Consider the following 18,716-nt stretch of genomic DNA (forward strand, 5'->3'; position numbering starts at 1 on the left):
CATTATTTATCAAAGGACTGTGTGGGAATAAAAGAGTAAAAGGAGTTATTATCTTCAATACACCTGAAAAAATTGACAGGATATTTATATAACTGGAAGATAGTTTCAAGTGTTAGTATACAAAAATTAAGCAAATGTACAGAATAAAACAATTATTAATTCCCAGTTGCAGGGAGAATATGCAGAAAATGAAAAATAATCCTTAAATACTATATAGCCCAGGTACTAATAATGGGGTTTATACATTAATAAAAAGTCAACAATATGTAGTAATTAATTAAAATCACAAGATATTGGGAAGGTGGACAATATGTAAGTGTGGTGAGAGCAGGGAAGAGGGAAGTAAATGGTCTTTTTGCATAGTAAGAAGTTAAACACAGCCTAAAAGTTAAAAATTTAAAAAATAATTCATGGTAGTAGACATAAATATCAAAATAACTAGTTTAAGAGTTGTCGCTAAGAGTGGAAATTGGACCTGAGGTGAGTATAGAAGAGGCAGGAACTGTAACCTTTTTTCTTTTTTTCAAAAAATTTTTTTTAATTTATGAGGTAGAGTTACAGACAGAGAGAAGGAAAGACAGAGAGAAAGGTCTTCCATCCAGTGGTTCACTCCCCAAAGGCTACAATGGCCAGAGCTGGCCAATCTGAAGCCAGGAGTTTCTTCAGGTCTCTCACATGGGTGCAGGGGCCCAAAGCACTTGGGCCATCCTTCACTGTTTTCTCAGATGCACCAAAAAGAACCTGGATTGGAATAGAAGCAGCCTGGACACGAACTGGAACCCATATTGGATGCCTGCTATGCAGGCGGAGGCTGAGCCCAATATGCCACAGCGCTGGGCCCCCGTAATCTTTTTTCAACATGTCTAATGTAATTCTACTTGTACTATTTGTAAATATAGTTTAATTAAAAAGACAGTGGGAAAATCAATAAAAGCAAAATAAACATTCAAAGTAAGTGAGTCATACCTCTGCAGTGAATCTACTTGATACTGGTGTAATAAATCCAACTTTACCATCATTAAACACAACAGCAAACCCATCCAGTGTGGCACAATATTCCATGTCTCTGATGTACACATCTGCAAAGCCCAGAAACGAACCTACTGATGAAAAAAATAAGTACATGAAATAAGATTATAAATACGGTAAAGTATTCTCTCACTTAAAAAATATATTTACTGAAAGGCAAAGAGACAGAGAGAAAGCCCATATACTGATTCACTCCCCAAATGCCTGCAACAGCTGGTGCTCAGCTGAGGTTGCAGCCAGGAAGTCAATTTAGGTCTCCTATATGGGTGGCAGGAACCTAATTACTTGAGCCATCACCACTGCCTCCCAGAATCCGCATCAACAGGAAGCTGGAATGAGAAGTGGAGCTGGGAATCAAACTCAAGTCCTTGAAGAGGATATGAGCATCTTAAGCATTAAGGCCAAGTGCCTACTCCTATTTCCTCCCAGTTTTGCTTGTGGACCCTGTAAGGATAGTTAAAAGGGCAAAAACAATTATCTAAAAACCCTAAACAATTAAATTACCCTTTCCTACTGAATCAATCTTTCTCTCTCTTCGCTCCCATCCTGTCATATCTACATAATTAACTCCAAAGGAGAAAAAAAATCCAACAATCATCCACAGAAAACTGTTTCTAAACATATAAATAATTATTAGGAACATGTATTTAAGGAATTCAGTGTGATAATTTGATACATGCATATAATTTTAATGATCAAATCAGCTTAGTATTTCTTAGTAAGTATTTCAGTATTTCTACTTATTAAAAAATTACTGGTTAACAGTAATAAGTATTGATGGGGTACAGTGTGACACTTCAACAAATGTATAAGGCATGTACTGATTAAATCAGTATGGTTGATATTTATATCCTGTCATTACTTTATGTTTTCAGCTTTCAAAATCTCTTCTATTTGTTCATAAAATATATAGTAGATTATAATCTGAACCACATTCACCTCAGTGTGCTGTGGAACACTAGAATTTATTCCTTCCACCTAACTGTATGTTGGTACCCATTACTGAGCCTTCCTGTATTTCTCATACCTTTCCCATCCTGTAAGTATTCTACATTCAGACAGTTTTTTTTCATTAGCTTCTACAAAAGAGTGAACATGTGGTGTCTGTCTGTGTCTGACTTATTTCATTCAACAAAATGTTCTCCAGTTCCTTTCTGCAGCAAATGATACTGTATCATTCATTCGATGGTTGAATAATATTCCATTGTGTAAATACACCAAGCCTTATTTATCCATTATCCAACTAGATGATATAAAACATTAAAATTGGTTCTATCTTATGTAGAAAGTATAACTACCTCTAGATGACTGTAGGTCTACTGAAAAGGGTACTGTGCAAAGATTAATGGCTTTCCTCCCATTTGTCATTCCTTCCCAGTGAATAAGATGAAGAAGTCCATCAGAAGTAGCAACTAGGAGATCTTCTGATACAGACTGCAAACTGCAGGGAAGAAAGCAATCTAGAATCAATTAACTTGTCAGTGGGTATACTCAAAAAGCAATAATTATGTTTATAACTGTTTTAGAGAATACTCATATTAAAAGGATCATGGAACCATTTATAAAACATCTGCATTTATCTGCAACTTACTATGAAGCAACTTTATAGACATATAAACCACATATATATATATATTTAAAATTCAATCTAGAATCAAAAATTCTAGAAGAAATAAAAGACTGAGTCACAACTTACTAAATTGGATTAAAAACTAGAAATAATGAAATAGCAAATCATAACACAGAAGCCTAAGTATCAGATGACAAGAAAGGAAAAGAGGCAGAGAGAAACCACAAGAAGAACAGATATAACCAGTAATAGGATGACAATCCAGAGCCACGGAGTGTACAGGTAACAATCCTCCAGCATTATCCAATGGAACTTCTACTAACCACATGTGGTACCTAAACAGTTGAAATATGGCTACAGGGGGCTGGTGCTGTGCTGGGGTTAAACTTTGGCCTGTAGTGCCAGCATCCCATAAGCAGGCCAGTTCAAGTCCCAGCTGTTGCAATTCCAATCCAACTCCCTGCTAAAGCACCTACGAAAGCAGCAGAAGATGGCCCAGGTGCTTGGGCCTCTGAATCCACATGGAAGACCAGAGGAAGCTTCTGGCTCCTGGCTTTGGCCTGGCCCAGCTCTGGCCATTGTGGCCATCTGGGGAGCAAACTGAAGGAATGAATCTCTATTTCTCCGTCTCTCTAACTCTACCTTTCAAATAAATAAATAAATCTTAAAAAAAAAAAAAAGAAATATGGCTAGAGTGATTAAAGAACTGAATAGTAAAATTTTACTTACTTTAGATAAAGTAACTTCATGTGGCTATTGTATTGGAGATCACAGTTCCAGACCAGTGTATTTCTCAAGTATCAGTGAGTCTCACATTGTTAATTCCTTCAGCAATTTAGAGACAATTTAGAGACACACAGAGAGAGATAACATCTACTTTTTCAGTTCCCAAATGCCCACTGTAGCAGGAACTGGGATGGACCAAGGAGCCAGGGACAGACCCTGATCTCCCTAGTGAGTGGTAGGAACCTAATCACTTGAGCCAGCACCACTACTCCCAAGGTTCTGTACTGGCAGGAAGCTGGAGTCAAGAGTCAGAGCCGGGTGTAGAATCCAGTTAATCTGATATGGGATTCAGGGATCTCAGCTGCTAGGTTAAAGACTCAATATCCTTCCTCCACAAACATTTATAAGTCCACTCTTTGAGACAGGTTATTATGTTCTCTGTTGAATACTGAAGGGTGAATAAAATAGTTTATCCTTTCAGAAGATTTCTTAGTCAAATACTAACAATCAAAATGCAGCATGATTTCAACACTTATCTATATTTACAAAGATACTTAACACTTACTTACCTAATGGGGAAATAAATGCTTGCTTTGGTCATAATATATGCCCATGTCTATGGGCAGTGCTAGTTATATATGATACCTATGTCTGTAGAAAGGAGAAAAGGAGAGAGAAAGGGCCAAAGGAAAAGGGAACTCATAAATGAGACTGGACACATTCTGTCAGAAAGAAGAAAAAGCACGGAAACGGTAGAAACTGATATCAAGAAAGGGAATAAGATGGATTTAGGAAAGAATAGTCAAGTATCAAATACTATAAAGAATTCAAGTGTAAGAATGGAAAATGTTTTATGTGTATATGTATATATATTCTATTACATTTTATTTTATCCTTAAGAAGAAAAGACTTTGGAAATATTTTAACCCATAATGCTGAAAATGTATTTTAATATTTTTTCAATTCTTTGAACAGCTGGTTTCAATGACTCATTCTCCAAAAATTCCAGCTAAGAAGGAATCTGACATGTTTGCTTCCCAACTATAAAAGTACCAATCATTATTAGAATAAGGTATTACTTTTCCAGCTCTAGGTCTTGAATTTCACAGTATTTATAATCAATAAAAATCCTAAGTTTACAGAAAGTTTGCCTGTGAATTATATTCTTTCAAATTGACATTCATATTTTAGTGATAAAATGTATGTGCAGCATCTGATGAGTGGAGTATAAAATCCTTATTTCTAGATCTGCTACCACATGTCATGAGAAGCAATTCAGCAGGAAGTCATTGGTTTACTGGTAATTTCCTTACAGTAGGAGTCAACCCAGGTTTTCTCAAATTATACTCACCCTTGTTTCCCTATACTTTTCACCCTAAAAGAATTAACTGTATATGAAAGTTAGAATATTGAGGAACAAGATCAACATTATCCTCCAGTAATTTAACTACCTTCTAGGTGAAACTCAAAGATCTGACAAATTAAGAGTTGATAATCTCTACAACACTATAATCAACAATGCCGCAAAAGAAAAATGACTAGTCATGAAAACAGGAAAATGTGACCCAGAGTCAATTATAAAAATCCATCAATATTAATAACAAATAGGCAATCCTGATGGAGTCAGCAGACAATAACTTCAACATAACTGTGATAAACATAACAAAGAAACTATAGGAAAATAGAGATAAGGGTACTCCACTTCAAATACTTTGTGAAAAAACTGAATTAAAAGATGATGTATACTTTATATAAACTTTTTAGAGACTCCTCATATATCCTTCTCCTTATTTAACTGAAAGCAAATAAACTGACAGGTTTGATGTGAATTATTAAAAATAATGAATATTTCCATAAAGGCTGATAAGCAGAACTTGTCAAAAAGCTATCCACATGCCTCCCACCACTGAATGCCTCCCTCACAAAAAATGTAGCAAACTAAAGTATTAATTCTCAGTGTGACAGGGGGATGTCAGGACCCTGCACTAAATCAATAATCTATTTCTTTTCATTGTGTACTAGTTCTTTTTTTCAGATTTTATTTATTTATTTGAGAGGTAGAGTTACAGACAGTGAGAGGAAGAGACAGAGAAAGGTCTTCCTTCCGCTAGTTCACTCCCCAAATGGACGCAACAGCCGGAGCTGCGCTGATCCGAAGCCAGGAGCCAGGTGCTTCTTCCTGGTCTCCTGTGTGGGTGCAGGAGCCCAAGCACTTGGGCCATCTTCTATTGCTTTCCCAGGCCACAGCAGAGAGCTGGATTGGAAGAGGAGCAGCCGGGACTAGAACCGGTGCCCATATGGGATGCTGGCGCAGCAGATCAAAGATTAACCTACTGTGCTATGGTGCTGGCCCCTAGTTCTTAAATTCTGATTATCAAATTTGGTTATAAGTACATACAAAATACAATATAATTTATGCCCCCAGAGAGCCTCAACAATCACTGACTTCAGGAACTTTTTAACAGCTATCTGTTATCTCAGACAGCATTTCTTAAAATTTAGAAGCTTGACTAAATTCTGAAAGATTTAATATAGTTAGAAAGCACTTGTTGGATATATCATGTGCTGCCTTATAAACATTGAAATGGAATACTGTTCACAATTAAATATTACCAATAGAGAATTATTTAATTCATAAATCACCATTTCTCAAAAGTGGAAATATACATAATACTAACTATATTAAACACTATCTACTACACAGTACTTTCCTATGTGACCAGGATGAAGGAATATGAGCTAATCTGTGGTATCCACAAATCAGAAACAGAATGATTTTAATTATGTTAAATTGCAATTTTTACCTTCTCTAAATATTCTGTCCTCAGTAACAAAAGTTGATGTTTAACATTAATAATTTTTCTTCAATCAAATATAAAAGATGACAGTCTTCTTGTTCCTATAACCAACAGCATAACCACTATTCCTAAATTTATTTTACGAACATTTGAGGTGATGGGAGGGAAAAGCATTAGTTATAAAGCTATGTCTTCTTATTCAATTCAAAATTGTATAAAAAAATTTTAAATTCTCATCAGATATGTACTATAAGTGTTAACAACTCTGCTCTGAAATGCAATTATCTGAGTCTTGAATGAAATCTTAGAGATTTTCAGCATATGAGTGTATAGATTAAAACTCAGTACCTGCTAGGTCAAATCTGTGTAAGAGGGCAGAGAATACTTTTTTAAAGGCTCTTTTTCTATCCTATTTCCATGCATCACATTTTTTACCACCAGGTGGAGATAGAAAGCCAAGCCTACACAGTTTTACTTTGCTTGGCGCTCACAGACACAAAAATTCCTTATGTACAAATTACCTTCTTGAAAAGGATTCCCCTGCTGAAATAAATAAAATCTTAACTGATGGTAACATTTGCCCAAAGTGATGAGTAACCTGAATTCAATATTTTCTAATGCTGATCATATTTATGCAAATAACAATGCATTTTTTTTCTATAAAGAGAATGAAGTATAAAAGAATGTACTAAATAAGCCAAGACAATAGCTAGCTACTTGTATACAATTTTATTTATATGCTCCAGTGTCATTCTGTAAGCCATTCCAACAAAAGAAATGATTCCTTCAAGTTTTTAGAGGAACTGTAAATCAGGAAAAAAATTTCAAGTTCGTATTACATTCATGTAAATCAGTTTTTTTAGAAGTACATAAGAAAATCTTTTCCCCAAAGTTGTACCTCAGAACTCAGTTTTCACCCCCAGTTTCTTATATTTTCTTCCAGAACAATACAGATTCTAATATTACTGTCTTTCTTTAAAAAACAAACAGCAGCATTATATATACACCTTGTTTTTTCACCCAACAACATACCTGGAAAGCCTTTTTAAGTTAAAAAAAAAAAAAGTCCTGTTTTCACAGATTCATATTGTTTAAATCAATTTTCCTACATCTACAAAATGTTAACAATACACAACTAACCTAAGTGAGAAACAAATGTCAACTGTGAAGCAATTAAGAGAGCTAAATGATATCTAAAATTACTTGTTTTTTTCTACCAATGGATCTAAAACAGGTATTTCATATTTTGGTACTTCTAGCTGCCTGGTCAATAACCTATATTCACATTTGGATGAGAAAGCTCAACCTTCTTCCAATTATACACACATATCCCAGAAACAGATTAAGGCTTTGGAAAAAATATATTTCTCTTTTCTTCAACTTGTATGATTTTTGTCAGTATCTTTGAGGAACAGGAATTATGCTATATCAAACAACTCTAGACCTTCTCAAATAATACAAAATTGAAATTATAATTGGTATATCAAATACAAGGGCTTTATTATAATAATTTAAATATAGTGATATACCATCTACAAAACTTCAAATATCCTAAAAGGTTTAATCAAGCATTGTTAGAATTAAAAAGTTATCTTCAATCAAAAGAAATGAAACTAGCTTTCTGGTTGGTCATGTGATTAACCAACTATACTGTCTACTGTAATCACAAAATGCCTAATGTAACCAAAGCACTGTACCTCGTAACAGGTGCTTGCAAATCCAGTATTTTCCTCATTTCTAAATTTAATGCAGGAGCACACTGTTCTTCCTTGAAATGGGGTGTCCCCTTCATCTGCGGACTTCCTCTAAAAGAAACAGCACAGGATTAAAGATAAAGACACCTGAATTTGCCACCACTCTGGCTAATACACACCCAAAGTAAATGTAATCAAATTTATAAATTAGGTGTTCATCCTTTGGAGTCCTGAAAAACAGATACATCTATATATTCATTCCACTACAGCAGACATACCTATACATCACTTAGAAATTAACTAAGACTGGCCGGCGCCATGGCTTAACAGGCTAATCCTCCACCTTGCGGCGCCGGCACACCGGGTTCTAGTCCCGGTTGGGGCGCCGGATTCTATCCCGGCTGCCCCTCTTCCAGGCCAGCTCTCTGCTATGGCATGGGAAGGCAGTGGAGGATGGCCCAAGTCTTTGGGCCCTGAACCCGCATAGAAGACCAGGAGAAGCACCTGGCTCCTGGCTCCAGATCAGCACGATGCACCGGCCACAGCAGCCATTGGAGGGTGAACCAATGGCAAAAAAGGAAGACCTTTCTCTCTGTCTCTCTCTCTCTCATTATCCACTCTGCCTGTCAAAAAAAAAAAAAAAAAAAATTTAACTAAGACTAACCAATTTAACTTATGCTGGGAGTAAGGTGGCAAAGAACAGAGCAGAGTTGGAGGAAAAAACTACCTAAGACAAATGTGAACTCTCAAGAGAGTCAACAGACATTTTGTTTAAATTGAGCGTTCTTTGTGAGCTGGCCAACTATGAAGGAAATATTTCTACACAGCACATGTTCCAGGTGGTCCAAATTGTTATTTCATCTTAACTTTCTTGACACTCATCCCTGATTCCCATTCTTTGGCTATATATCAGAATTAAAGTGGGATTCAGGAATGCAATTAGGATATGTTTCACAAATTAACTGGTTACAAATAGGAAAGTGACTAATTAAAAAATCTCTAGTAGCAATACAGTGGCCAGGTCAATGCCAAAGTAACTGAGCTGCCACACACACCCCTCAAAAGGTCTTGAGAGATGGTTTGGATTCTTTACCTCTACATGAGAGAAACAGACTACCATTCTTCAATGCCTATGCTGGAATTCACATTTCTCTTCTCATTAGCTCTCAATGCTGACAACAATTAGCCTGCCAACAGCACCTCTATCCTCTCCATTTCCAGTCACTTACAATCCTGGAAATCAATTTATCAGAACTATTACAATTCTGTGCAAACAAGTCCAACAGCTTTTGAGGTTCTCAGTTTTGTGAAAATGATCTTGATGTGCAGAAACCTCTCTTGCTTACTATTTTTCATATGAAAGTTTGTTTGTGCTATATTGCCATCCTGTCCTGCTATTGCTATGACCTGGAACATCTGATTCCTTCTGTGTCTATAAATGGCTAAGCTAGTTAAGTTTTACCATTCAGGCTGACATCCAGTTAATAAGTCCACCTGATGTGACAGCCTCTAAAACAGTTAAGAGTAACACATCAGTCACAAATAAACCTTTCTTCACACACATTTTGTGATGAATTTCCCAAGATGTTCTCAAAGTACATGTAACTTTAAAGTTAATTTTCATTTTTCAAAGTAACAGATGTATAGATGTGAAAATTCAAATAGTGCTGGAAGACTTAAAACAAAGAAAAGCACATAATTCTCATTTCAGTGAAACTTAAGACATAATTACCTAATTTGAAAAAGCCAACTCTTATAAAGACACCTATGAGTTAAATGGAGAAAACTAAACAGAGACTAAGTATTTGATATTAATATTGTTGAACATGCTGAATGTATTAAGATCATGGTTTTGTTTCCTTAAAATGTCCACCTGTTACAGATAAAACTGGAATTTAAACTTTTTTTTTATTTGACAGATAGACAGTGAGAGAGAGAGAGAGAAAGGTCTTCCCTCCGTTGGTTCACCCCTCAAATGGCCGCTATGGCCGGCGCTACACTGATCTGAAGCCAGGAGCCAGGTGCTTCCTCCTGGTCTCCCATGCGGGTGCAGGGGCCCAAGGACCCGGGCCATCCTCACTGCCTTCCAGGGCCACAGCAGAGAGCTGGACTGGAAGAGGAGCAACCAGGACTAGAACCCAGCGCCCATATGGGATGCCATGGCGCTGGCCCTTGCTTTAAAATTTAATAAATACACATGGTAAGGAAAGAGTAATGTTGGTAACTTTTCAATTTGGGAGATCAATATGTGGGTACACAGGAGTCCTATATATCTGACAAATTCCAAAATGTGCAAACCAATATATTTCCCTTGGCATTTTAAAAGCTTTGCCAGAATGTCTTTATAATTCTCAGGTGTGATTGACACGTTCAACAAAATTTTTACTCAAAGATTTTATCCCCCCACCAGCCCCTCATTTGAAAATCCTTAGAATATTTTATTCTCTCTAGTGATTTCTATAATTTCAGAATGACATGCTTTCCTACAAGTAGGAGAATTTTTATTTTTATTTTTCTCACTGTTCAAAGTAGTGACATCCTTACTTTTGGTCTTAGAAATTTACATGTTGTTTTTCCCTTAATACATTAATAAAGAGTCTCTATTTCCTGAACTCCTACCAGGTTAGATACAGAAACTTAACCTATAATTTTCTCCTTTCTAATTTTTGTCTGTTTTCTGCATCTTTCAACACTTTTGCTGAATGTACTTCTGCTTTGTAATGTTCATTCCAAGAACTTTGTCACCCACCCCATTTTTTCATTTTCAGAAAAAGATTTTAATGTTTGAAAGAGTGTCACAGAGAGAGAGAGACAGACATAGAGACAGAACTATATCTTCTATCCACTGGTTCACTCCCCAAATGCCTGCAACAAGAGCCTGCTCTGGGCCAGGCTGAAGCCAGGAGTCAGGAACTCCATCTGGGTCTCTCACCCAGGCAGCAGTCTCCAAGCAAGTGGGCCATCACCGGCTGCCTCCTAGGATGTGCATTAGTAGGAAGCTGGATCAAAGCGTAATAACCAGACTTTAACTTGGCACTCTGATATGGGATGTGAGTGTTCCAAACAGCCCCTTCACCTGTTGTATCACAACACGCCCTCCACCCCACTCCTTCCTCAACACTTTTTTTTCTTAAAGCATCCTGTTTTGTTTCATTAGGCAGTGTTTGCCTGAAGTTGTCAATTATTTTTAAGTGTCTTCATTTCCTGCCTTGTGAGTCTTTTTTTTTTTTTGGTCTTACATCTGTCCTTTACATTGGGAACTTTCTGAAGATGGCTAACAAGCCATGGCTGTTTGTTCATATTTAAAAGGTTAACAATTAAAAGCTGACTAAAAAGCTCAAGGTGTGTATAGGTTGGGCTTGTCAACTTGGTAGATTCATTGTAGCTGTGTCTTCTGTGGGTTTTTGGGGGCAGGGGGGTCTTCAAATACTAGTATCTGTTGAGCAGTTTTCCTGGGATGGTTAAATTTCTCCACGAAGTATCCTCAAACTTGCCTAGGATATATATGAATGAAAGAAGTCTGGAGTCAACCAAGAAAAGGCAACTTGATGAACTACTATCTAAAAGTTTTACTTAATCATCATTTTTAGAATAGCATCTCACCTCTGCCCTGCTCTATGTTGGGAATTCCTCTGGTTTAATCACAATATAGTTCCATTTCCTGTGAGGTGGAAGCATATGAATCCTTATTCATATTTTCAAACAATCCCCCTAACAATGGCCCCTGCCTCAATCCTATACTGTAACACCAGTTCATCTAATTCCTGAGTCTTTTTGAGTGCTTTCTACTGGTATTCATAAGTCATTTTTCTTATTAAATTTCTAGCTGAAGGGTTAGAGATATCTCTAGCTTTCATTAAAGATGGTAATACTACAACTTTTTGTTTTGTTGATTTTCAAACAAAAAAAAAAACTTGCATCATTACCTTAAAACTGAAAATCCTCTATTCTTTTATGTAAATACTATTGTTTATTAATGTATCATTTAAAGCAAGGGACCAGCATTGTGACATGTCAAGTGAAGTCACTTCCTGTGATGCCAGCATACCTCATGGGCACTAGTTTCAGTCCTGACTCCATTCCAAACCAGCTCCCTACTAATGGTCTGAGAAAAGCAGAAGATGGTTCAAAAACTTGGGTCTCTACACTCAAATGAGAGACCCAGATGAAGCTCCCAGTTCTGGATTCAGCCTGGCCCAGTGTTTCCCGCTGCAGCTATCAGTGGACTCAACAAATGGTTGGAAGTTCTCTCTCTCTCTTAACTTTCAACTAATCTTTAAAAAAATTTTTAAAGCAAATTTACATAATCCCAATTTCTCAAAGGCTGCTACTGTGAAATTATAAATTCACTTCACAGGGAAGTTTCCATTCTGTTCCAAACATGCTATAATGCAATAAAATTGTAAAAATTATATTGATAAAAAAATCTTTGCTTTAATAAAACTATTATGACTCATATAGCTCAACAATAATATAGCATCAGATAGTTGGAAAAGAATCACTGAAGATAAGGCTGAAAGGATAAACTTAAGCCAGATTATGAAGGACACTAAATGTCACAAAAATAGTATTATATTGAGCACTTACTGTGTATGACATATTGTACAATATGTTCTACACATACCATGTGAAGCAAGCATTTATAGTTTGAGAGAATTATTCCCATTTTTCCAGAGAAGAAATCTCAACTTGAAAATATTCAGAACTTTACTCATTGTCACAAAGCTAACAAGGGTACGAGCTAACATTTCAGTCTATGGCTTCAATTCAACTTCTTAGCAACTGATTAATTATTAGAGTTGAGCAGGTGATGTAACTTCTGCATAAAGAAATAATGAATGCTAAAAATAGACTGAGGCTGGAATGAGGAGGGAGTATAGACCATAGGCTAATTAGAGACTGTTAATATTATGTTCTTCACATCTGGGCTCACAAAACCTTCTGTGGTTTCCTAACTACATAAAATTAGGTATGGCCATATGACTTACTTCAACTTAAAGTTTGAGGGTAATTTGTGTTACTTATGGTAAAAGCATTTTAGAACCAAAACTGTGCAATAAACTTTATTAATATACTAAATAAATTACTGACAGTTAAGAATTTTGTCAAGTAAAACAAAATAAACAGCCTGTGAGTACTCCACATAAGTGATTTTACTAACTATGGAGTCTGAGAATTAGAGAGGGAGAGAAGAAAGAAGACAAAGTAACAAAACCTAAGAGACTTGTGGGAACATCACCCATACCAACATACGTGTAATGAGTCCCAAAGGCAAGAAAAGAGAACATTTGAAGAGACAGTGGCTGAAAAATTTTCCACATTTGATAAAGACATGAACCTATACACCCAAACATCTCAGCAAATTCCAAAGATAATTTTTTAAGAGATCCACATTGAAATACACTAGATTCAAACTGTCCAAAGACAAATAATCTTAAAAGCAACAAGGTCAGTGACTCTTCATGTATAGAGGATCTTTAATAAGGTCAACAGACAACTTCTTATCAAATCATGGGGGCGAGACTGCACTGAGATCACATATTTCAAGTGCAGAAAGTAAAAATGTAAACCAAGTATTATGTATATATGAATAAAGTATCCTTCAAAAACAAAAAAAAATTAAGACTTCCAGGTACACAAAAAGACAAGGGAATTTGTTACAGGTAGACTTCAACTAAGAGAAATGTCAAAGATGAGTCCTTTAGGCTGAAGTGAAAGGACAAGAGCTAGTAACTCAAAACTATGTGAACCAATAAAGAACACTGATAAAGTTAACTACAAAATAGATAAGCTAGCAGTATTATACTTTTGGTTCAGAAACCAGTTTTCCTGTATGATGTAAAAGACAAGTGCATAAACAGTACTTATCAGTGTATAGCAATAGTTACACAATCTGTAACAACAAAATTAAAGGAGAGGGATGGAAATGTAAGCAGCATTTTTTGGGGGGGTATACTACTGAAGCTAAGTTGGTATGAATTGAAACTGGGCTGTTGTATATGTGAGGTGTTAATTATAATCTCCAACATAACCATCAAGAAAATAAAATATAGAGAAAAGGAAATAAAGGAATAAAAACAGTACAATGTAAAAGATCAAACAAAAAGAAAGCAGTCATGGAGAAACCTAAGAATGAAAAAGATATAGACCCATACAAATCAAAAAGTAAAATGGCCTAAGTCCTTATTTATCATTATTACTTTAAATGTCAATGGATTAAATGCCTCTAATAAAAGGCAAATGTCACAATGTTTTAAAAAACAAATTATTTCATTTATAAGTTATCTATAAGAGGCTCATTTCAGATTCAAACACAAAAACAGGCTGAAAGTGAAAAGACAGAAAAAGATACTCAATGCAAATAGTAAGTGTGGCTATAGTAGTAACAGAAAAGATGGACTTTAAATCAGAAACTGAGAAGACAATGAAAGACTTCTATAGTCATATTTATATATTACATATATTTTTATAAATAAAATGGTCATTTCTGCAAGAAGATACCATCATCATAGGTAGGTATGAGTCAAACAACAAAGTCTCAAAATATGTGGAACAAACACTGATAGAACTGGAGAAAGCAACAGGCAATAATCGCTGCAGACACTTCAGGATCCCACTTTCAATAATGCACAGAAAAACAAGACAGGTTAGTAAAGAAATAGAATCTGAACACAATTAACCACCTAGACTTAAGACACATACTGAATACACCACCCAACAATAATAGAACACATATTCTTTTCAATGAAACATTATACAGGATAGAACATATGCTAGAAACAAAAAAGTTTCAATAAATTTTGGAAGACTGAGACCATATAAGGAATCTTACCTATCCACAATGGAGTGAAACTAGAAATCAGTAACAGAAGAAAAAGTACAACCAATAGGTTGTAAAAGAAATCAAAGGGAAATCAGAAAAACTCTGAAACTAGCAAAAACAAAAGAGGATGTTAAAGGATACAATGAATGCAGTGCTTAGAAGGAAATTTATAGATGAAATATCTATATTAAAAAACAAGCTCTCAAATCAGTAAGCTAATTTTACATTTTATGCAATCAGAAAAAGAAGAGTAAACTAAATTCAAAGCTAGAAGGGAAGTTATAATAAATCAGAGTAGATATAAATGAAACAGAGAACAGAAAAACAGGAAAATCAACTAAAGAGTAGTCTTTTGAAAACTTAAATACAATTGGAAAAAACTATGAAAAAAAAAACCAAAAAAAATCTATAATGAGGAAGGAAAGTAGAGGCATTACTGTTGACTTTATAAAAAATAAAACTGATTATAAGGGAATGCTGTGAATGACTGTATCCACCAAGTTAATCTACATGAAATATACAAACTCATAGAAACACAAAAACTTCCTAACTGATTCAGTAGCAAATAAAACATATGACTAGCCATAAAACATGTAATGAAACTGAGTAAGTAATCAAACACCTCTAATAAAGATAAACATAGAAGCAAATGGATTCTACAGGGACTTCTATTAAAACATTTAAAGTATTAACATCAATTCTTCTCAAGACATTATGAAAAAGTAGAAGAGAAAGAAACACTTTTTAATTCATTATAGAAGGCCAACATTACCTTGACACCAATGCCAAACGACAAAAAACACCAATAGAACAACCATGGTCCCACATGCCTTGCCTTATAAATATAAATGCAAAAATCCTCAACAAAATACATTCACAAATCAAATCCAGTGGCAAACAAAGGACTGAATACCATGATCAAGTGAGATTTATCTTAATACAATGGTGACAGAACATTAAAAATCAATCCATGTGATACTCCACATTAATAGAATGAAGAAAAAAATATCTGATGGGACCAATGCTGTGGCACGGTGGGTTAAAGTCCCAGCCTGCAGTGTTGGCATCCCATATGTGTGCCAGTTCGAGTCCTGGATGCTCTACTTCCGATCCAGCTCTCTGCTATGGCCTGGGAAAGCAGCAGAAAATGGCCCAAGTCCTTGGGTCCCTGCACCCGCGTGGGAGATGCAGAAGTTCGTGCCTTCTGGCTTCGGATCAGCTCAGCTCTGGCTGCTGCGACCATTTGGGGAATGAACCAGCAGATGGAAGACCATTCTAACTTTCAAATAAAAAACAGTAACTCCATAAAAAAAAAAATCTGAGGATGATCTTCATGCAAAAATAGCATGACAAAATCCAATTCTCTTTCATGATAAAAACACAACAAACCAGGAAAAGAACTACTTCAACATGATAAAGAATATAAATGAAAAAATCAACAGCTAACATCTTACTCAATGGTGAAAGAATGACAACATTCCCACTAGAATCAGAAAAAAAGAAAAGTATGCTGCTTTCATCATTTCTATTCAACATCATACTAGAATTTAGACAAAATGATCAGGCAAGAATAAGAAATGAAAAATCAGCCAATAGGAATAGAAAAAGCAAAACTATCTCTGTTCAAAGACACTGTGTTATATAAACAGGAAATAATTTTAAAAATCGATAAAAAATGTCATTAGAGTTATTAATTCAACAAAGTTGCAGGACACATGATCAACACAGAAAGATAGAATATTTCTCTACACTAGCAGTAGAGAATTCAAAAAGGGGAGGAACTCATAAAACAACTCCATTTCACTGAAATAAATAAATAAATCACTTAGAACCACCTGAATGGTGATCCTGGCTACAGGCTTAGGCCACAGCCCAGCCTCAGCCATTGTGGATGTTTCGGTAGTGAACCAGCAGATGGAATGTTTCTTTCTACCTCTCAAAACAAAAAAATCTACACAACCATATTGAGATACCACTTCATCCACTACAATGGTGATAATAAAAAAATCATGGAAAATAATAAGTATTGACAAAGATCCATGGAGAGACCACACCCTCATGTGTGGCTTCTGGGAAGACAGTCTGGTGGTTTCTCAAAAGTTAAAGAATCACCACATGTTCTAGCAATCTAATTCCCAGGTATAATAGCCAAAAGAACTGAAAAATGGGGTTTTAAACAAAAATTGGACACAAATATTCATAAGTACTATCTACAACAGCCAAAGGTAGGAACAATCTCAGTATTCATTGATAAATAAAACAAAAGTGATAAACACAATGTAGTATATCCATATAATAGAATATTATTCAGCCATAAAAGGAATGAAGTACTGATACATGCTAAAACAAAGATGAAACTCAAAAATATTAGGCTAAATTAAAGAAGACACAGAAGGTCACATATTATATACTTTCATTTATATGAACTATCCAGAATAGTCAAGTCCATAGAGACAAACAGAGATATGGGCCTGGGCGCACAGGAGAAGAGAGTGACTGCTTAATAGATTTGTCACTTCCATTTTTAGTAAGGTAGAAATTCTGGAACTAGATAATGATTGCACCAAACACTATAAATGTACTTATTGCCAGTGAACTCTGACAAGGGTGGGGAATATCAGGCCCACAAGTTACTTAATCAGGTGCTTCCCCTCTCAATCCATGATAGGTTTATGAGAGAAGAAACAGAAACTTTAAAGGAAACCAAGAAAATTTTGTGCAGCAGGGTGGAGGGTGGAGGGTGGAGGGTACTCAGGCAGCCCAGGAGAATTCAGGACCTGAGAGGAGAAAGACCAATAAAGATAAGACCTAAAAAAATAAAAATAAAAAAGGTTAAGAATGCCTGTTTAATGGATAAAAAAGGATACCTTATCTTAAATTTTAATTAAATACTAGTCTCTTCCTTCACCTGATAAATTTTTAAATTTCTTTAAATAAAATTGCTGATGAATAAAGGAAATAGTGATTAAGTACCATTTCTTTAAGTATTCTTGAAAAACAATTTTTTTTCTTAATGCAGTCTCAGATCAACTGTGTGATAACATATTCTAAGTTGCGGTTCTCAAAGTCAAGAGATTTACTTTTATAGTATGTCACTGGCTAGCTAGAACGACTTCAGTAGACAATTTGGCTTGCTTAAGAGAACACTTTCAAATATGTATTAAAGTTTAATTTTAGTAAACTCATTAATTTCAGTATGTAAAACACAACATACTTTCAGAATTAAACTGGACAGCACAAAATTGAGAAAACTGAGATTATAGCAAAAACTCAAGATTTGACAAACCCAGCTGCACTCAATTTACAAAATATTTACATCAGATTTGTTAAATCAATTTATGAAGTAGCTCTTACTATTACTACCTGAGTAATCTTTCTTTAGACAACTTTTAATAGATTTTTGTTCATTCATTTATAAAGTATATAAAATATACATTTAAGCTTGAATGCCACTGTAAAATTACCTTGTTTTAAACTAGCAAATATTACAGCTGAGCAAATAATAATGTAAATAAATAAAAGTATTAAAGGTTTATCAGTATTAAAGAAGTTATCTTTGCAAACAATTGGTTTGCAAGTAGTGTACAAATGACTACTCTGCCAAAGTGCCCAGTCCCTGTGACTGCTTACATTTGATACATGATTCAATTTCAGAAATGCTTTTGAACAAGAGCATTTGTATTTTTTAGTGACTTCTTTAAAAAAGATGGGGGACTTATTTATTTTGAAAGAGTCAGACAGAGAGAGCGATCGTCCATCCATTGGCTCACTCTCCAGATGGCTGCAAAGGCCTGCGCTGGGCCAGGCTGAAGTCAGGAGCCAGTAGCTTCATCCATATCTGCCACATGGGTGGCAAGGGCCCAAACCTTTGGGCCATCTTTCCTGCTTTTCCCAGGCCATTAGCTGAGAGTTAGATCAGAAGTGGAGTAGCCAGTACAAGAACCAGCACCCAAAAGGGATGCCAGCATTGCTGGGAATGGCTTCACCATATTTGCCGCAAGCCGGCCCCTTCTAAAAACTTTTTAAGGTTTTGTCATACTTTACATTCTAAGTCACTCTAAAACTTCACAAAGAAG

General features: G+C 35.5%; 1 protein-coding gene across 5 annotated transcripts in view; it reads right to left on the bottom strand.

Moving 5' to 3' along the window:
* Positions 1-18,716, bottom strand: part of RIC1 (RIC1 homolog, RAB6A GEF complex partner 1) — a 165,039-nt gene that overhangs the window by 69,689 nt on the left and 76,634 nt on the right. For 4 of the 5 annotated variants that reach the window (XM_062208303.1, XM_062208301.1, XM_062208299.1 and 1 more), the window contains exons 4-6: positions 7,821-7,928; positions 2,328-2,470; positions 967-1,103 (exon numbers count right to left, since the gene is read on the bottom strand). In XM_062208303.1, coding sequence (XP_062064287.1) covers positions 967-1,103; positions 2,328-2,470; positions 7,821-7,928 — 388 coding nt within the window. The remainder of the gene's footprint in view (positions 1-966; positions 1,104-2,327; positions 2,471-7,820; positions 7,929-18,716) is intronic. The other variant, XM_062208300.1, reaches the window with a different exon arrangement.

The sequence above is a fragment of the Lepus europaeus genome, chromosome 12, assembly GCF_033115175.1.
Source record: "Lepus europaeus isolate LE1 chromosome 12, mLepTim1.pri, whole genome shotgun sequence".
Lineage (NCBI taxonomy): Eukaryota > Metazoa > Chordata > Mammalia > Lagomorpha > Leporidae > Lepus > Lepus europaeus.